Genomic DNA, 21,162 nt, shown 5'->3' with positions numbered 1-21,162 from the left:
GAGGACCTTAGTTCAAACCTTAGTATCACAAAGGAAAGAAAAGATTCACAGTATCAGTGTCTCCCTAGACCTCCATGGAAATTTCTTTCATGGGTTCAAGGGTAGTCACATAACTGCAAGTGTGCTTCCAGGCATGTCCACAAACCTGCGTGGGCACCAGTGATTTTTTTTTTTTCTAGCTGCTCTTTCCAAGATATGTAAAGAGCGCTAAGTTTTGGAACAAAAGACTTGAGTTTTTATAGAAGGAAAAATAGTTACTCCCTCACTCCAATCCCACACTGGGGGCCTTCAGAAGCTATTAATTTTCCCTGGAGGGGTAGCTACCAGCTGTTTCTACACTTGAAAAACAGAAGCTTTGAGCAAAAGCCTATGGGTTAGGGTCACTCCTTGAAATTTGGAAAAAAACATCTGTTTGCACAGTTAGTTTCATCTTGACACAATGTGTAGCTGGCTGCAGACCTTCTGTAGACTAAGTAGCAAACTGGAAAAAAAAAAAAAAGACCTCACTTTTTTTCTGGGTCAGTGATCCAGTGTTTAAGGAAATGGCTATTTGGGGCTATAGGTATATAAATCTCAGAAGTAAAATGGTTGCTTAGCATGTGCATGGCCCCGTGGGTGATCCCTAGCATCACAGAAAGGAAAAGAAGCATCTACTTGATTAAAAACAATCTTTGTTCTTAAGTGTACTTTTGACTGACTCTCCTGATTTAGGTCTGTGGTGGAGGTCCAGAGTTTGCTTATGTTATCAAAGATCAGATTTGGAACCGTTATGATTCTTTTTGTTTTGTATTATGACAAGTTGTGTGCTTTATACTTCATTGAAGATGGGGTAGATCTGACCTTTATGAAACACACAAAACAGGCCATGTAAATACCTAGTATTGCAAAACCAGAATCTGCCATAGGTTAAGCCTACTTAGTATAGACCTCTGTTAATGGTCTTAAACCAAGGTATTTACCTGGAATAACACTCCTGGGTACCACAGGAAATCTTCATGACAGAGAGACTCACCCTTTTGCCAACTGACATGTGCAAAGGATTATTTCCTGCATTTCTGCACTGTTGACAAGACGGTGCTTACCCCTACTATGATTTTAGTGAGGGTTATATCTAACCCTAGAGGCCCTAAGACAGTACTTCTCTCTTATGGGACAGGGTGGTGGGGCAGGCTGTGGACCACTCACATAAGAATCATTACCAAACTACTTTCTGGAGTCAGACTTGAGACTATATAACAAGCAGTCATGTGACTCAGACATTAAATTGTCGAGCACTGTGAAGGAGTCATATACCATAGATACTGTTTTACATTACCATAACCTTCTTAAGTCCCCATAATCTCCTTATTCTACATCCTGTTTCTTAAAGGAAATTGAAGTTTTGAATATGGAAGCCTTCCAAATGGAATAGTAGATCATTTGACTGTCTACTTACTCCATTCAACAATACTACTGGGGGTCTACAGATACTGTCTATGCCAGATACTGTCCTAGACACTAGGAACACAGCAGTAAACAAATCAAGCCATCCTGCTAATGATGAAATGGTAGAAAGTGAAGTAATCATTCAAATATAAATACTATGTCAGGTAAGTGCTATGGAGGAAGATTAAACTGGGAATACAAAGGTTTGTAATTAGGGAAGACAAATCTCACTGGCACAATGGCCTTTGAGCAGATCTGAAGTAAGTGACCAAAAGAACCATTGGTCCTGAGCATTCTAGGCAGAAGGAAGGCCTAGAATAGAAGCGCTAAGGCAGGACCTGAAACACTCCTGGGCCAGTAGAGAACAAAGTAGCCAACAAGTGAGATGATGGTAGCAGATGATACTGCTTTATAGGGGAACTAGACTTGATAAAGCCAATTAGAAGAACCCCCATTTGAGACTTTACTGGATGCCATTCAAGTTGCAGAGTTGTGTTTTGTGTGAATTAGTTTAGGTTGAACCTAGCCCCTTCCTGTAGAAAGACCATGACCTTTATTATTTTTTTTATCTGCCAGCCAATCCACAGGTGCACAGAGTCTTAACAGAACAGGACCCTTTGGTCTCAGACAAGATTTTCTCACTAAATGTCGCAATGTTTTAAAAACTGATATTTGAACCAAAGGAAATTGACTCATTCTTGATTTGGATTGCAGTACTTAAGGTTGAGAAATTATGTAAATGAAATGATTATTATTATTATGTGAGTTTTGGAAAGATTAGCTCAGATTCTTGAAAATCTTTGATCAGTCTTCTCATGATCCAGACTCCTGTGATTGGAGTATTTTTATTTTACCAGTGACTTTTCACTTTTGAATTATCTTTCATATATGTCCAAGCCTTTTATTATTTTAAAGAGAAAATACTATTGGTTGAATACATTCCTAACCAAGAATAGGGGTTACTTGTGTTGAGAAAGAGAGGGAGAGAGAGAGAATGAGAGAAAAAGGGTTTTTTTTGTTTGTTTGGCAAGACTGGGTCTCACTATGTAGCAGGTTAGCCTTGAACTCAGGATCCTCTTGTCTCAACTTCCCAAGTGCTGAGGTTAGAAATGTGCACTACTAAGCTGTACCTTGTTTCTTTTGTCTTTGTTTTTAGTCCATCTCACCAGTAGCTCAAGCTGGATTAGAACTCAGTCCTCCTTCCTCAGCCTCCTAGATTCTGGGATTATACTACTAGGTACCAGTAAGCCTGACAAGAAAAAAAAGTTTGAAATAAAAACTGTACTTTGTTTCCTGCATTTCCGCTATCAACAAATAGAAAAAAAAAAAGTGTGTGTGTCTGCGTAATGTAAACATTTAAAATTTTTTAAATTTATTCATTGTCAAAGTGATGTACAGAGGGGTTACAGTCTCATGTGTTGGGCAGTGAGCATTTTTTTTTTATCAAACTTGTTAACATTTTTTTTAAAGTAACTAACATCTGTAATGATATGTAAATTAAATCCATCTGAGGTTCTCTGAGATAATAGGCTATTGGTGGACATTGATACTGTTGCTGCTCCTGTCATCATCTTGAGATGAAGAAAGAGCTCAAGTTTTTTTGGTTTGGGGGTTTTGGTTTTTTTGCTTGGTTGTTTGTTTGGTTTTTGTTTTTTTTTTTGCCAGTCCTGGGCCTTGAACTCAGGGCTTGGGCACTGTCCCTGAGCTGCAAAAATTTTTGCCACTTGAGCCACAGCACCACTTCTGGCTTTTCTATTTATGTGGCACTGAGGAATCGAACCCAAGGCTTCATGCATGCTAAGTAAGCACTAAACACTAAGCCACATTCCCAGCCCTGAACTCAAGGTTTTAACCTTAATGTATAGAAGAACAGGGGCTAGAATGCAAGGTGCGTCAAATTCCAACCATAATGTAAGGTAAGCAATTTAAGGATGATTAAACCTTACTTGAATACCTGTTGTCATTATCTTGACACCTTCCCTCAGAGCCAATAATCTTGGCAGTGTGTCATGCCACAACTACTAGAACAATACTCTCTGAAGTGGCATACTCACTGAAGTGTTCAGTTGGGGGTTATGTTAAATCTGGATTCTTTGTGAGTCCACATAACTGCACTCAGCACCAGGAAATATATCACTACAATCAATTGATGGTCCATTTACATTTTCCTTTTGAGCTCTCTTTCTAGTCATTTGCCTCTTAGGGAAAGATGGGATAGAATTCGAAGCTATCAGCCAGCCAAATAGAGTAACAGAGTTAAGTAAGATGAACTATGGTCCCTATCTCTTTTTTTTTTTTTTTTTGTTTTTCTTGTTCCAGTATTATTTGGGCTTGAACTTATGCCTGTTACTCAATTCCCCCCCACCCCAACAACTGCTCCACCACTTGAATGATACCTCCAGTTCTGGTTTTCTTTTTTTTTTTTTTTTTGGCCAGTCCTGGGCCTTGGACTCAGGGCGTGAGCACTGTCCCTGGCTTCTTCCCGCTCAAGGCTAGCACTCTGCCACTTGAGCCACAGCGCCGCTTCTGGCCGTTTTCTGTATATGTGGTGCTGGGGAATCGAACCTAGGGCCTCGTGTATCCGAGGCAGGCACTCTTGCCACTAGGCTATATCCCCAGCCCACCAGTTCTGGTTTTCTTGCCTCAGAAGTTTGTCTTGGCTGGTTTCGAACTACAGCCCTTAGATCTCAGCCTTCTGAGGATTATTATATCACTCATGAGCCACTAATGTCTGGTTTGGTGGTTTTTTTGGTTTGTTTTTTAAATCAGAAGCTCACTATGTAGCTCAGGTTGGCTTCTAACTTACAGCCAGCCTCAGCCTCCTGAGTGCTGAGATCACAGGAATGGGCAACCATGCCTGTTTTGGTCTCATCTTTGAAAAATAGGGAAATGGTATTTTTCTTGAATGGAAGTTATTCTTTGTCTTAAGGGGTTGGCTCCTTTGGGTACTATGAAGCTCAGTAGTGGTACCATGTTTACAGAGGCGTTAATACCTCGTGGCCAGCCTGTCTTCTTTTACATAGAAGTGGAATACTGACTTCCATCCTATAAACTATTCCCAGTACAGAAGCCAGAATGATTCTACCCAATCTTGTTCCTTAATCATAGTTGACATTAGTAATTGAAAGTTATTCATGCCCTGTTCACCCCAACTGCTTTATTAACCCCCTTCAGCTTGTCATAATTGGCTTATCATTGAGGTCTCAGCTCAGATGGCACCTCTTTCCTTCCGTTACCAAACAAGTCCATGAACCGACTCTCCCATTTCGTCCAAGCTCTCTTTCCTTCAAAATATTAAGCACATTTAGGAATTACTTATGCATTATAAGTTTGTTGTATTTATTTATTTTGTATGTGCTAACACTAGGACTTGAACTCGAGTCCTTAGCTTTTTTGCTCAGGATTAGTGCTCCACCACTTTAGGGACAGCTCTACTTCTGGCTTGTGAATGTGTGTGTGTGTTTAATTGAAGATAAGACTTTCTAGCCTTCTGATATTTATGAATTTTTTATATTGTTGGGAGGCAGTCTAACAGTTAAAAGTGGACATAGACTTAAGTCCACTTATTTGTTCTTTATGTCCTTTCAGTGACTTTGCTCGGTTACTTAACAACTGTCCTGTGTTCCTAAACTTTAAAATAAGTTGGGCAGATGAAAGGAATAAAACAATTTTTAAAAAGTTATTTTCACTGTTGCCTTTAGCAGATATATGCCACAGTTTATAGTAATTTCTCATCTTTAAAGTCTCTTCCTAAATGCTTGTTTATTATTCTCTCCAGTTGAGCTCTGGATTTCCTTCTGGATAGAGCTATGTGGAAAAGAATATAACCTCAGGTGGAAATTGTAAAATGCAATTTTTAAATTTAAAATTTATGCAAATTTTATCTATGCATTTATTTTTGTTATAAATATTTAGTGTGTTAAGTTTAATTTAAAAATTCCATGCTGCATTTTCCTAGTCACTATTTGGTTCACAATTTCTTGATTTTGGTGTGCAAATATGAGGGCTTTGCCCCTATCAGCTTCCATTACAGACCTCCCAGCATGTGGCAGGTTCTCTGTGGTTGTGGAGGGAGAGAACTAAGGAAAAATGGCTCACTCGGCCCTTTAAAATAAACAATAGCAATCAACTTTCTATGCTCATGTATGTAATTGAGAGCCCTGTGAGTGATGTAGAGGTTTAAAGGCTTCATGAGTAGGTGTCTACTCTTGAAAGTCTTGCTCAGAAAGAGGATTAGGCCAACAATGGACAATAATATGCATCAACTAGGAGGTCTAAAATACTGAGCTAATCTCAGTCTTGTTTTCTTTGAAGTCTGATTCCCTTAACTGGTCAGGTAGATACTGAAACAAAATAGTTTCCTTGTGCCAGGCAATGTGATGATGCTTAAGGTCAAATATTCTCATAGTGCTTAACCTAGGGTAGTCCTATCCATGATTGTATAATTCTTTCTTGATGATACCCACATAGTACACAAGTAACATGAAGGCAAAGAGTCTGTCACCTATGGTCATTTTCTTCCTTCATTGCCTGACGCATAATAAGGGGGAAAATGGAGATTTATTAGATTGAAGGGAGAAGTGCCCTGGCTACAACATAGGTTCTGTGGATGTTCCTGTGGATGCTTTTAAGGCGGGCAGTTTATTTTGTTTTGTTTTTTGTTTGTTTGTTTGGTTTTTTTTTTGTTTTTGTTGCCAGTCCTGGGGCATGGACTCAGGGCCTGAGCACTGTCCCTGGCTTCTTTTTGCTCAAGGCTAGCATTCTACCTCTTGAGCCACAGCACCACTTCCGGCTTTTTTCTCTATATGTGGCGCTGAGGAATCGAACTGAGGGCTTCATGTATACGAAACGAGTACTTTACCACTAGGCCATATTCCCAGCCCCAAGGCAGGCAGTTTATTCTACCACATGTGCTGCCTACAACCTGACTAGCTTCTGCAAGGAAGTATACATATACACCATAACCCTATCCATTTTACCTAATTATTCATTAAACCAAACTCTAATTTGGGTGACTGTCTTCTTAAATTTCCTACATCTTAAATTGTTGCCCTATTCCTCCTTAAGTCCAGGATCAGCAACTGTAAATTTATTCTTGTTTGTTTTGGTTTTGTTTTTTGCTGGTATTAGGGCTTGAATTTAGGGCCTTGAGCTTGCTCAGCTTTCTTGTTCATAGCTGGCACTATGCCACTTAAGCCACACCACACCTCCAGTCCTATTAAATTCTTTATGAACTATGTTTTCAACCTCCAAGGGCATTTTATTGACCATCCAATAAAGGACTGACATTTGGTGTTCTCTAAGGTACCTAATTTGCTCACTTGGGCAGCCATCTCATGAATGTCATTTTTTACTTATTTGATATAGTTCTTCAAGGTCCAACTCCACGCCCTGATGATACTGAAAAGACTGCTGGGTGATTACCTGCTCTGGCCCTTATTTCCTGTTCCTCTGACCCTTCCCAAGGCCCACTTCAAATACTTCCTCTTCCTTAGAACTTTGAACAGAATCCATGATCTTTTGTGGGCCCTCTAGTGCCTTCCTCATTTTTGTGATTGACTGTTGAAAGTGATGGGCCTGGAGTGCAGAGAGCTGGTTAATCCTTCACTGGAGCTAAGGTGCATTTCTTATTCCCTGAGAAGGACTGTAGAGACAAGACACTGGTTTTGCTTCTCCAGATTTGAAACAGATGACTAGACCTTCCTTTCAGCATTATTCCCTTCCTTTCTTTTTCCTTTCCTTCTCTTCCTGCTTCCTTCCTGCCTCCCTTTTTCCTTTCCTTCTCTTCCTGCTTCCTTACCTGCCTTCCTTTAGCAAAATTGCAAAACTTGGGGGGGAAAAAAGTCTTACTATTTCTCTTATACAATGACAACTACAACTACTCTTTGTCCTAAGATCCTATGAAAAGCAGTGCCCAGTAGACATTTAATGTGATCCCCGGGTATGTTAAATAGTTAATTTAAATACACTAAACTTTCTAGACGATGCTATTAATAAAATTTAAAAGTAGCAGGTGAAGTTAATTTAAATTGTATTTTTAATTTAGTTGTGTTTTAATTGTATTTAAGCTAGTACTTGAAAATAAGTATGACTTGAGCATTTTAATTGCTAAACAGTTATTAATGAGATAGACAATTTTTGTTGCACTGTCTTAGTAATCCAGTTTGTATTGTATCACTGTGGTCCACCTCAGTTCAGAGTAGTCACATTTCAAGTGTTTATTAGCCACATAGCTTTTATGGAACATATTAGATATTACAGTTTCTAGGTACTCTCCCTCTCTCACCCTCTACTTTAACTGAAATTGGGCATCACATTAAACTGTCAGAAGAAGCTTGCCTCTCATTTTTCTTCAAAAAGCTTCATTTGTGGAATTAAGTGATGGCATAGTGATTCTGGCCATTTTCAGAGCTAGAATCCTTTCTCTGAAGTTAGATTTTCATTGCCAACGGTTTCTGTTGTGTCTTGTCAATATTTTTTTCCTAAGCATTTTTTAGAATTCGTATTATCTTTAAGTAGTTGTACACAGGAGTTGCCAATCAACAAAGCTGTTTATGCATCTTGATCAAGATCACCCTTTTCAGCATTCCCATCAATCTCTCCTCATCTACCTTTCCCCTCACATTTCTTAATTTTATAAGGTAAGCATTGAATTCTGATTACATTCTCCCGACCCTCTTCTCCCCTCTAACCTCTTTCCTCCAAATGCCCACTTCCTGGTGTTCATTTTGAACCATGATTTTGCCTTTCTAAGATTGTCAATATGCTTTTTAGGAGGATTGTTTCCATAGCGTCTTACTTTATTTTTGTTTATTTTTTAGTAGTACTAGAGATTGAACCTACGGACTTGAGCTGATGGATGCTCACAAAGCCCTTCAGCACTGTCAGCCCTTGCTGGGTTGGCTGTTTGCTGGCCTGGCCTGCCCTCCTTCTGTTTGTACATCCTTGCTGTTTCTGGGTTAACACTGTGCCCAACAATTGGTCAAGAAGGGATTCTCACAAAATTTTGTGCCCTGGTGGCCTCCAATCTCGATCCCGTTTACCTCCCAAGAGGAGGAGTACAGGCTTGAGCCACTGTGCCCATCTTCATTTCTTTTCCAGCAAATTCCAAAAAGTCTTTTGGTAATGTTTTGAGTTTGGTGGTACTAGCTTTTGAACTCAGAGCTGTACACTTGCTTAAATGGTATTCTCTTCCACTTGAGCCATGGCTTGTACATTTTAACAAGGTGGCTAATTTAGCAGGTGAAAGATAAGTATTTTTTGTTATTTGATTAGTTGTGAGAGCACATACTTGGTTATGTGTTTACTTATTAGTGCTTTTTCCTCTCTGGGAACTCTGTGCTCTCTGGCCCTTCATGAAGTTGTTTGGGGAAGTGCCACACCTTCCTCTCAGGCTTCCAACAGCAGGAGGGAAAAAAAAAATACAAGGTTTGAAAACGATTTGACCCTTAAATGTTAGCTCCTGCCTTTCAGCTCCTTGCAGAGCCTTTTCCTAGCCAAGCGAGCTAAGGGCCTAGAAGCAGAAGCAAAGGCCTTTAGAAACCTTACAGCCTTCCTGCAAACTCCCTTCCTAGTATTGGTGGAATTCCATTTTTGATTGAAGTATTTTAATATTGTTATGTATATGTCATTTTTTTGCTTTTAGAAGGTGGCTTTATTGAAATTTAAATGAATTCAGCTTTGCCCAGCTCTCCTTTTACCTTGATATATGTAAGTGCTTGTGTAGAAAATAATTTTCTGAGTTTCTAATTTAAAAAAACAAGTTTAAAATAGGTACCAGGTATGGGGGAACTCACCTGCAATCCTAGCACTTGTAGAGTGGACGCAAGAGGGCTAAAGATGTAGACTAGTACGAGAGTGCTTGCCCAGTACAGCACTCTGAACTGGACCCTCAGTTCTGCCCCGCCTCCTCCCCTCCCCCAGAAAAGCAAATAAAACACCATCGCAGTTAGTTTTCTTTTCATTAGAGGAACAAAACAATTGAAATAGCCCAGTATGATCTGGTTTTTGTTGTTGTTGTTGGTGGTGGTGGTGGTTTATTTTATTTTGTTATCATATAGGATCTTGTTTATGGTCCAGGCTAGCTTTAAGCTCATGAGCCTCCTGCCTGAACTCTGGAGTGCTGGCATTATAGTATAAGCCACCATGCCCAGCTAGGATCTGTTTTTGATAATGGAGGGGAAAAGTAATAAAAACAGCCAAGATCATTATTTTTCAGGTTATTAGGAAATCCTCAAAGGAGGGAGCTGTTCTCAGTGTCACCTCTCCTCACCCACTTTCTAAAAACAAATTTGCTTTTTATACAATTCTGAGTTATTTTAATAAAATCTATGAATCCAGATATGTGTAGAGCCTCTTGTATTATATGTTAAAACTTTTAAGAGCTACTGCTTTAGATAGGACTTGACTAAGACATGGTTGTAAACATCTGTGTTAAGGAACTTCAGGAATCCTTTTAGGTCCTAAAAGGTTCTGGTTAGTGCCTGGCACCAGTAGCTCACTCAGGAGACTGAGTTCTGAGGATCACAGTTTCAAGCCAGCTGGGCAGAAAAGTCTGAGAAGTTCATGAGACTGTTAAGTATCCACCAAAAAGCTGGAAGTGGAACTATGGCTCAAATTGTAGAGCACTAGCCTAGAACAAAAAAGCTACGTGAGAGCACCCAGGCCCTGAGTTTGAGCCCAAGACTAGCACCAAAAAACAAAGCAAAATGGTTCTGATTAGAATCACAGTCTTTGGGGACTGAGGCTTTTTTTTTTTTTTTAGTATGTAGATTTCTGCTGTGGTACTGGGGTGGCAAGTTGGACTCTTCTAGAAGCTGAGTTCTGAGAAAGCAGTTCCTCTGGAAGGTGAACCTGACCTGACCTTGCCTTCCTTCCTGGCCAGCAGTTGTAGTACAAACAGGAGAAGCAGGAACCCACTGCCACACCCCCAAATCTTCTCTGTTTTCTGTTGTATTTTTCCCCTTCTGGGCTGCCAAGAGACAGTAGAGCCAGCAGCACTATGGGAGTTGTCATTCCCTCCCCTCAGCTTGGTCAGCCAATCTTCTCAGGTGATCTTACATCTTTAGGCTTTCCCTCTCCATTCCTTTTTTCTCTGGAGCCTGTTTGCTTCTCACTGTTTTTATTTATTTTTTTTAAAATTGAGTTTGAACTCAAGGCCTGTTTGCTGTCCCTCAGATTCTTTTCTTTTTTCTTTTTTTTTTTTTTTCTCAAATTTTTATTATCAAACTGACGTACAGAGAGGTTACAGTATCATACGTTGGGCATTGGATACATTTCTTGTACTGTTTGTTGCCTTGTCCCTCATGCCCCCCTCCCTCCCCCCCTTTCCCTCCCCCCTCCCAGTTGTTCAGTTCTTTTCTTTTTTCTTTCTTTCTTTTTTTTTTTTTTTTTTTGGCCAGTCCTGGGCCTTGGACTCAGGGCCTGAGCACCATCCCTGGCTTCTTCCCGCTCAAGGCTAGCACTCTGCCACCTAAGCCACAGCGCCCCTTCTGGCCGTTTTCCATATATGTGGTGCTGGGGAATCGAACCAAGAGCTTCATGTGTAGGAGGCAAGCACTCTTGCCACTACCCTCAGATTCTTTTGCTCAAAGCTATTGTTGTACCACTTGAGCCAGCCACAGTTCCATTTCCAACTTTTTGTTGATGATTTGTTGGAGATAAGAGTCACTTGGATTTTCCTGCCCAGTCTGGTTTCGAACTGTAATCCTCAGATCTCAGCCTCCTGAATAACTAGGATTACCGGTATAAGCTCAGATGCCTGGCTTACTTGTCTTTAGAGGAAAACAGTCTTCCCTCAATGCTGCTATTAGTACAAGATACTGTTTTTCCCTTCTTCCTTTTCAGCCAGATTCTAAAGACTTGTCTTCATCATTACTTTACTTGTAGTTCACCCACACCTGAGTAGCAATAGCTCACTTCTGATAGCTCACTGCTGGACTTCTCTTCTAAGGAAGCCAGTTTTACTAGTTTTTATTGAAAGGCAATCAATGGCTCTTTTTAGGTCCTTTACTCTTCCATATGTGTTCGTTCCATGAGGACTATCCATGCAATTTTTTGTTTTGTGTACGTGTATGTGTATTGGGGGGCTATTGGAGCTTGAATTCAGGGCCCAAGCACTGACCCTTAGCTTTTTCACTCAAGGTTGGTACTCTACCACTTGAACCACAGCCCCACTTCTGGCTTTTTGCTAATTGAAGACTTTCCTGCCCAGGCTGACTTCTAATAATGATCCTCAAATCTTGGCTTCCTGAGTAAGATAAAAGGGGTGCGCCATGGGCAGTTGGCTCTGCAGATCTTTTTAAATTAGTTCTACAGTTGCCTCTTTCCAAGCTACAGGTGTCTCATAGGCTTGGGTTTAAATTCTGACTGTGCTTCCTTCAAATTCTGACTGGCTGGGTAAGTTACAGACCCCCGTGCCTCATTTATAAAACAGAAAAGAGAGCATATCAAAGGTTATGGTTAGGATGATGGTATTTAATGAGCCTTTAGTGTTAGCTGCTGCCATTATTATTATCTTCATCATTTCTCTTTTTTTAAAGTCCTAGGGTTTGAACTTAAACTCGGGGCGTCCAACATGCTAGGTTGACACTCAACCATTTGAACTATTCCTCCAGCTCAGTTTCTGCTGGTTATTTTGGAGATGGAGTCTTCGGGAGGTTTTTTGCCCAGGCTGGTCTCAGGCTTCCATGCTATAGATTTTAGCCTCCTGAGTATCTAGGATTACAGGTGTGAGCCACTGGCATCTAGCCTTCATCATTATTTCTGTTTGCAAACATGGATTCAGAACAAGATCTGGCTGCCCAGCATTCATTCTACTGTGTGGTTCCCCAAAGGTGTGAGAGAAGCCTGACTTACACTGTTTTATAGGAGGCCCAGCTCCTAGCTGCTTCTTCATTCATTGCCTCCAACCACTGTCCTATCCCCAGGGCTGTGTCCAAATTCTTTTAAAAGGAGAGCAGTTTCTGCTTAGAAAGGAATTAAAAACTATTAGGAAAAAATTAGCATTCAGGTCCTTTTCAGGAAATTCTTGATACATGGACAGGTGGCTTGTCAGCTCCTATTTGATCAGCACTCTCACCTGAATATTATTATTCAGCTGGCCAGGAGACCCTTTTCAGAAGATCCAAGCCAAAGGTCTGGGGTTAGTCCTCAATCCCTGTCCTAAACTCCATGCTTTCTTGAAAGTCTTTACTATACACATAAACTCATAAAGTCAAGGAAGGGCCTACCAACACTTATGTGGCTGTGGTCTTGTGCAATTTGGAAATATGTTGGAACAGGACACTGCAGATTAGTACTTTCTAGATTCAATCATTTTCTAGATTTTGCCCTAGATTAGATGTGGGTTTTATTTAGTTATTTTTTATTGGACTTTAGTTCTTGTGGAGTATCCTGGAAAGGATAAAATAAAGTTAACTCTGAACCATCTTTTTTTTTTTCTTTTCAGTGCTAAGATTTTAACTCAGGGCATGAGCTTGCTAGTCAGAAGTTCCACTACTTGATCCATGCTCCCTACCCTGAACCAGTCTTTGGAGTTGCTGAGGGGCCAGTGGACACTTCTAGCAGGAAGGACTTGTGCTTAGCATTTTGGAAGACCAGTCTTCTTGGTGACCTTGTTCTTCCCAAGCACTCTGTTTTGAGAACCTATGAATTCTGTCTACTTCCAAAAACTTCCCTGGAGTAGAAACTGCCACTCCTCCCAGAACCTTGTTTCCTTTGCTGGATTGTTTTGCTGTGCTCACTTTTCACTTCCTGATAATAATTTAATGGTTTCATGTATAAATTAGCCAGAGAAACTGGGAGCACATAGACAGCTGCTCAGCCTGTCATTTATTGCAAGCTGCCACTAAAACATTTGCAAGTGTTCTCTGGTTCCAGACTGTGCTTTTCTTTCCTCATTCCAGATGCATACAGGTAGTTAAGTTTAAGAGCTAATATTGTCTTCTGGAAACTATTAATTTAAAATGATAGTTTTAAAATAGCCAAATTCAGCAAGATTCTCAGTTGAAACCCTAAAACTGTCCCCCCAAAAAGAGACATTTAAAGAAAGATTGGCACACACGTATAGCTCCTGTGTTTAGAAGAATAAGGCAGGGAATCTTGAATTGGAGGTCAGCCTGGACTACCCAGTGAGACCCTGCTCAAAATAATAAGTGAAATAAGTCAAAATCAGTCAAAGTGGGCTAGGGACCAGCACCTACCTAACAAGCACAAGGCCTTGAGTTCAAACCCCACTATACATAGGCAGATAGATGGGATATAAAGATGAATATAGTTAGATCAGGTGGTCAAGAGGGTAAAGTCATGAGGGCTAGGTGGGGGTGTAGAGAATTTCTAGTCAGACAAAGAACAGCCGTGGGCAGGAAGTGACTTTAGGACTGAAGCCTACTAATGACCTTGCAGAACATGCCTCTCAGACCTATTGAACACCACTAACCAACTTTAATTGTATCTCTAGTGTCCAGAGAGGCAGCATGTTTTAATTAGTTCTTTGTAATTATGCACTCACACACCCATTTTATAACTTAATTATTAGACCTAATAAGGCCCTTTGCAGAAATGGGAAAAAGCATCTGAAGTATTCATTGCTAGGTCTCTTCAATACTTCCAACACAGACTACTAGTTAACGAAACACTCCAGCTTCTCCCTTGCCCTGTGGTCTTGACTCCGCTACTTTCCCTGGTTAGCATGACCTTTTCCCCATAATTCCTCATTGGTCTAATGCAGGGTTCATGTGTGTGTCCACACATGTGTCAGGTACAGGCCAGTGCCTGGCACATATGAGAGAATCAATCACTCATACCAGAGGCCATCTTTCCCATGGCCTTTGTAATCTGCACTAGTCTAGTCAAGTCACGCTTGTCAGCACTGCCTGTGATTTGTCTGTGTATAGATAACACTTATCTTCTTAACTAGATAGTAAGCTTCTGGGCAAAGATGCTAGGAATAATGTATTTTAATAGTTTCCCCACAGTGTCTGCCCAGTAAGTCACGCCAGATAAAAATGATTGCTTGAACATGGTTTCTGGTTGGAAAAAAATGCCTTCAGGGTGCTACAAGAGTAAGCCTGGAAATCCTAGTGCTTTCCAAGACTGCTAAACAAACTCAGTCCTTGGATATCTCTCTGACACTCAGCTCACGCCGAGATCTGTAACTTGAGATTGTTAGCACTTAGTACAAAAGTAAATTTACTTTTGCTAACCTTAGTGCGGGTATTCTTTTGTCTTTTCTCCTAGTGTTGTCACCTAGTTGTTTAGAACCACTTGGGTTACAGAATTGCCAAGAACTACCCTCTAGGGCACAGAACTTTTCTACTACTGCTCAGAAGCCTCTGTGGCCTACATGCCACATTTGAGCTACTGATTGTCCTACCTTGGGCTGCCTGGCCGAAAGTAACTGTGGGAAGTAGTCTCCCAGGTGAGCATGTCTTCCAGGGAGCATAGTAGCCTGCCATCCATTTTTATTGCCTTATTAACTTGTTGCTTAGGCAGGTTAGTGATAAGCTGCCTCTGGCCATTGTAGAGGTGTGGCTGCTTCCTGAAATGGCTCAATTTCATGCCCTTCCTGTGTTGACATCAAGCACTGACCACTTTCAGAAGAGAAGGCTGAAATGGATCATAGTATCAATGTTCATTTGGGCCTAGTTAACAGCAGTCTGAGGATCTGACTGAAGTGTGAAATCTCCATGAAAAGCACAGTATCCACTTCTGTCCAAGCCAGCATCAGCTGACATCATACTCTAATCATTTTGGACCAGTTGACTATAGTCAGGCCATAGCAGAGAAAGTGAGTAGTGAGAGCTTTCATTTAAGTAGTATTTTGATATTTTCAGACGTAGCCAAGATGAAGACTTTAAAGCAACCTAAAGAACCTGAGGGGATGGGAGGAGTCCAAGTTGAGGAGTCAGATGGACCAGGAGTCAGAGCCCAGGCTTTGCTACTGGTGGTTTTGAGTAAGCCAGTGAGCTTCTCTGAGCCCTGGGTTCCTGGTGTGGAATTCCTTCTGAGGCTGTGTGTCTCAGGTAAGCTTTGTGAAGCACTTGCATTTTGGCACAAAGAAGCCCATAACTAGCCATTATTCTTTGCTCTCTCCACTGTACCCTCCTGTTTGGGCCTCTCAAGCTGTCACCATGGAAAAGCATGATTCCTTTGCTCCCCGCACATGGTCTTTATTTTGTCCCCTGTGCTTTTTCTCATATTGCAACAGGCATCCCGGGCCCAAATCCTAGACAAAGCCACAGAGTATATCCAGTATATGAGAAGGAAAAACCACACGCACCAGCAAGATATTGATGACCTCAAACGGCAGAACGCTCTTCTGGAGCAGCAAGGTGAGCAGCTGAGCTCATAGGGTAACTGGCTCTGCTGTGCTCTGGCCAGGCCGGGGCCTTCACTTGAGCCTGCAGTCAGAGCCAGTCCCGTGCCTCAGAAACAATCTTGGATTTGCTTCTTGGGCCTGAGTAGTTGAGTGTTAAAGCCTTCCTGAGGAAGGATCTGAGCCACCAAATGAGATGGTGGAGGCTAGGGAGTTGGACATCCAGTGGTGTATCTTTTCTGGCCTGATTTCTCCCTTTCTCGGAGCTCTGGTGCTCTGCCTGCAATAGGGGTCACACCTCATATCAGGTGTCTGAAAAGAGCTTTGAAGTCCTTGGAGTGGAATGTGTTGCGTAAGTACGACAAACTCCAGGTGTTCAGGGACAGTGAGCCCTCCCCGTTGTCCTTGGTAGTCCATTCAGGGCAGCCTATGGGCCAGGCCCCTGCTGTTCTCCAATGCTCACACCCGCCTTTTCCTACAACCACAGGAGAAAGCGAGAGCTGATCAAGTTCTTTGTTCCTGGGGAATTCACTTCTCTTCCTCCCTCATGGAAGATGCAAGTAAAAGGAAATGCAAGTAATCACCTGGGTTAGAACATCTCAAATGAAATAAATAAAATGAATGGGTTGACCTAGGCTCAAGCTGAGCTAAACCAAGGGATGGGCCGCGGGTGGCATCAGTGGGTTGGTTAGTGGGCTGAGCAGCCTGCATGTAGGGGCTGTCAGTAGGTCCAGATATTTTGTGCGCATTGGTAACTGACTTCCAAGTGTCCAGCTTGTCATTCCAAGTGGATCTTGAACCAAAACTTCTCTTTGGTCAGTATATCTTACATCATCCTTTCTGGCTGTGTGAGGCCTTCATAACCTTGTGGAGCCTGGCATTGCTGGGCCGGCTTCTTCTTTGTCATTGCACTGCTGAATCCGACAGGGAACTCTGCACTACATTCTCTGTGCCGGGCTTCTGTGGCGGGATGGGAACATCACAAGCCTTCTCTCTTCAGGGTTGGGTAGGATGGCAGAGTGGCTGGTCATGTGTGCCAGCTGAGAAAGGAGAGAGAAGGGGGCATTGAAGTGAAGTGTGCGAGTGGAACAGCCACTAGAAGGGAGTGACTTGTGAGCCACCCTGAACCTTGGGGGCCAGCAAGCAAGCCCTTAGGAAGAACAGGCTGGACCCTGAGCAGAGTCTTATTTGTTCCTGAGTCTCCAGAAGGTGGTAACATGCTCCCTTGGTTGCCTTTTAGTCCGTGCACTGGAGAAGGCAAGGTCAAGTGCTCAACTGCAGACCAACTACTCCTCCTCAGACAACAGCCTCTACACCAACGCCAAGGGCAGCACCATCTCTGCCTTCGATGGGGGCTCCGACTCCAGCTCAGAGTCAGAGCCTGAAGAGCCCCAAAGCAGGAAGAAACTCCGGATGGAGGCCAGCTAAAGCCGCTGGGGCAGGCCAGCAATAAAAACTGTCTGTCTCCTCCATCGTCTCAGTTCTCCTCTCAGTTCATCGTTAGAACCCTCAACCATTTAAGAGACTCTTTCTTTCTTTTTTTTTTTTTAATTTTTATTTTTACATAGAAGCTCTTGGACAACAACTTGTTCTCCTTCCCCATTTTCACCTCTTCCCCTTCCCCACCAGTGTATTCCCTTCAGGGATTCCCTGTCTCTTCCAGGAATTTTAAAACCAAAACACCCCAACTTGGCAGCTTTTTCTGTGGAGGACAGACAGCCGGCCGGACCTGAACACATGGTGTCCTGTCCACCCTACCAGCTCCTCTAGCCCTGCTGGGCACTTGCCTGGAGGGATGCCTGCCCTGCTAGGCCTCCTCCCAGTCCTCTCCCCACCCTCCCACCTCTGTTTGATAGACTTTGTGAATCTGTGACTGGCTCGACTTTGAGAAGATGACCAGGTTGGAGTAATCACGATCACCCCCTCTCGTTCATAAGGATTGCTTTTTCTGGAAAGCTTTTCTCGCTCCAGTTGAAAGACCAGATCCTTAAGGAAGTTTGTGGTGGGACTGGGGCCTGGGTCAAGTGGTAGAGTGCTCTCCTAGCAAGTGCAAGGCCCTGAGTTCAAGCCCCAGAACCACAAAAACAAGTTTGTGGTGTAAAAGGAAAGTGGAGAAAGATTTGCAGATTCACTCCTGCTTCTCAGCCAGCTGTCTAAAGCTGCAGTGCCAGCCTTCCGGAGGGCCACGTGACACTTGTGGTGTGCACAGGAGACAGCAGCAGTGGAGCGGCAGCCACCAGAGAGTGGTAGGGGGTGGTTACTGGGGGTGGGACAGGGAGGGAGTTTGGGTGGGGTAAAAGTTTTTTATTGAGGGCCAGTGATGATGTTTTGATATTTATTTCCTGCTACTGAAATTTGAATTGAGTGAATTGTCCCTATTACTGATGATGTCGATACTGCAAAGCGACAGATTCATAAAGTAATTATCAAATCTTCATTTCTTTTTGTGTGTATTTCTAAGAAATAGAGCCAACTGATTTTGTATGTAAATACCAAGAGCAATTTACCTGGTACTAAACCCGCACCTGAGTGCGGTCCCACCTTCATCCCGAGTCCTTTTTTTCCTCTCCTGGAACCTGTCTCCACTGTGTGGTCCAGCCCTGGTTCTGGCTGCCATCAACAGATCCCAGTGAAGGGTTTTGTGTCTTTAGGCCTCATCTCTTTGTCTTTTTCCTACTCTGTTCCTGGCATTTGCTGATTTTCTAGTGTATACTCTGTAGTCTCAGTCCGTGTTTGATTCCATTCCATGGAAATAAAAAGTATGTTGTACATACTGCTGAAGAACTGTCTTGCAAGTTAAGGCTTTCCCCTTTACTATAAGACTATAAATAAAAACTTATTTTATCCTTCTTGGTGGTGGTGTCTTCTTGCCCCTGATAGGCCAAGGTAGTTGAAAGAAGAGTCTTCTGGAAGCTTTTGGGCCTGGGTAAAAGCCTAAAAGATCAAAAAAAGGTCTTTTACTGGGGCTTGCAGGACAAGGAACAGCTGTAGTGAGCTGCTCTGACTATGGCTGTTTGGAGGGCTCAGCTCAGTCTGAGTGTAGATAAATGAGAAATGGCAACCTATTCATTAGAGTGCTAGAGTTTCAATAGGAGTCATTTCTGACATTGTTGTTGGATCTTCTTCCTGCTGAATAAATGACCTTTAGAGGAACTGATAACCAAGAACTGTAGTTTGTGTTCTGGTAATGTGAGTGCCCAGTGTAGAGGGTCTAGTGTTCACCAGAATCTTTCTAGAGAGTTCGAAAGAAGATGCTGTAGAACTGCCAAGAAGGCCTAAGCATTGTTAACTCATCTGTGGACCCAACTCCAGACTGAACCAGGTTGACCTTGGAAAGAAAGTGGGTTTCTGGCTAGAACTGCTCAGCTTTGGTTTTCCTGTCTGGCTGACAGGAAATACTGCTTTCCTAGAGGGAGGGAATAAAGTCAGGTAACTTGCTTGATTTAGAATGGTAGAGGGAAACAGAGCTTCAGTCCATCTGATGTCAAATATAAAAGGTGTTACTTTTCTAGGCAGAGGAAAACCCACTGGAATAGGAAGTGGGAATGAGCAGTCTAACCATTTCACAATTCCTCCAGGTGAGAATGCTTGCTTAGTATGTCAACGTTTTCTTGGTTATCTCAGAATCTGGTTAGCCATCAGTACAATCTGTTAGACATGGTTTCTTCAGGATGGTGCTGGGGCTCAGCTGCTAGTAAAGCCCTGCTGTTGGTGAAAAGATACCAGGTGTAGGAATTGGAAGTTAGGCATTCAGGCAGGGATGGAGCAAACCAGAAGGCACAACCAACCTTGGGGGATAGGGGAGCTGTTTGTCCCTAGATCTAGTCCCCAGGTTCCAACGCATGATAGCAATCACCTGATTTGAGCTGACTGGCAGGTGCCTGCACAGGAAAGGGGCTGCAGTCTACTCAGCTGAAGGGGACAAATCAAAGTCACAGACAGGTCTCTTCTAGCCTGTAAGGTAAAAAGTATGCCCTCAAGTCAGCAGGGCTGGTCCCTTCACAGCAATGGTTATCTCTGCAATAGATTTGCTTTGTCACTGCTGCAGATGTCACTGACGGACTACTACCTTCTCTTTTGCTGTGGTGAACTTGGTGTGATCCCACCTTTGCCAAGAGTATTTAAAGTGGCCCTGTTTTAAAAATTCTTAATTATGCTAATACCTTTGTATAGCAGCTACTGCTTCAGTAAAGAATTAACTAGGCTCACAGAGCTGTCAGCTGGGGCAGTTTAAAAAAGAAAGCTGAAGTCAGGGACTGGTGGCTCACACCTATAATCTTAGCTACTCAAGAGGCTGAAATCTTGGGATCATGGTTCAAAGTTAGCCAAGGCAGGAAAGTTTGTAAGACTCTTACCTCCAGTAAACTAAAAGAACTGGAAGTGGAGAATAGCCTTGAGCAAAAAAGCGCAGGACTGCACCCAGGACTTGAGTTCAAGCCTCAAGATCAGCACAAAAACTACAACAACAACAACAAACCCACAGGGCTGAATAGATACAGGCCTGAACAAGGACAAAAGAAGGCAAACTTCTGTTTGCAGTAATACTGTGTGTCTTATTCCTGGGCTAGACTGCCTAGGTTCAAACTCTTGTCTGTCACTTGGTAGCTTCTCAGTCTCTTAACCCTCAACTATATAAAGAGGAAAATGATTTAAAAAAAAAAAAATAGGGGCTGGGAATATGGCCTAGTGGCAAGAGTGCTTGCCTCGTGTATATGAAGCCTTGGGTTCGATTCCTCCACACCACATATATAGGAAAGGCCAGAAGTGGCACTGTGGCTCAAGGTGGCAGAATGCTAGCCTTGAGCAAAAAAAGAAGCCAGGGACAGTGCTCAGGCCCTGAGCTCAAGCCCCAGGACTGGCTTTTAAAAAAAAAGACTCATTAGTTAAATGATTGAGAATGCTGATAATATGCTCAACCTCAGGAGTGAAGTAGGCACTGTGGTTTAGTATATGACCAAGGCTGACTCCAGGATGGAAAACTAGCTCTAGCTCCTGGGCACCTGCCTCAGAGTAAGGGTTGACTTTTTGGGCTTTCCACATGCTTCCCAATGCTGTCCTCTCCATAAACTGTAGTGCAAGTTCTGCAGGTACACCACACATGTTGCCACGCTGTAGCAGCTTCAGTGATGGTCTGGTTGCTGTTAGATGATCTGATCACTCTGGTTGCTATTAGAAAACCCAGACATAAGGACATTTTTTGTGTGTGTACTGAAAACTCAGGGCCTCATACTCATTTAGCTTTTTATCACACAGCTAGTGCTTTGCCAATTTCCCAGCTTTTTGCTGGTTAATTGGAGATAAGAGTTTGAAGGATTTGTCAGCCTAGGCTGGCTTCAAACCCTGATCTCTAGATTTCAGTCTCCTGCATAGCTAAGGATTATCGACTAGATCCATCAGCCCTCAGCTACAGGAAAACTTTA

At 42.5% G+C, this 21,162-nt stretch overlaps 1 protein-coding gene across 4 annotated transcripts in view; it reads left to right on the top strand.

Annotated features, from left to right (window-relative positions):
* Max (MYC associated factor X) overlaps positions 1-18,591 on the top strand; it is a 29,029-nt gene extending 10,438 nt beyond the window's left edge. For 2 of the 4 annotated variants that reach the window (XM_048362041.1, XM_048362043.1), the window contains 2 exons: positions 15,635-15,758; positions 16,983-18,591. In XM_048362041.1, the coding sequence (XP_048217998.1) occupies positions 15,635-15,758; positions 16,983-17,170 (312 nt within the window). In that variant the 3' untranslated portion in view covers positions 17,171-18,591. Of the gene's footprint in view, positions 1-15,628; positions 15,759-16,982 lie in introns of all 4 variants that reach the window. The other 2 variants (XM_048362040.1, XM_048362042.1) reach the window with 1 other exon arrangement.
* The last annotated feature ends 2,571 nt before the right edge of the window (positions 18,592-21,162 follow it).

This window comes from Perognathus longimembris, chromosome 14, assembly GCF_023159225.1.
Source record: "Perognathus longimembris pacificus isolate PPM17 chromosome 14, ASM2315922v1, whole genome shotgun sequence".
NCBI classification, from domain to species: domain Eukaryota; kingdom Metazoa; phylum Chordata; class Mammalia; order Rodentia; family Heteromyidae; genus Perognathus; species Perognathus longimembris.
The sequence above is the reverse complement of the archived record's forward strand: the minus strand, read 5'-3'. Positions and strand labels throughout refer to the sequence as shown.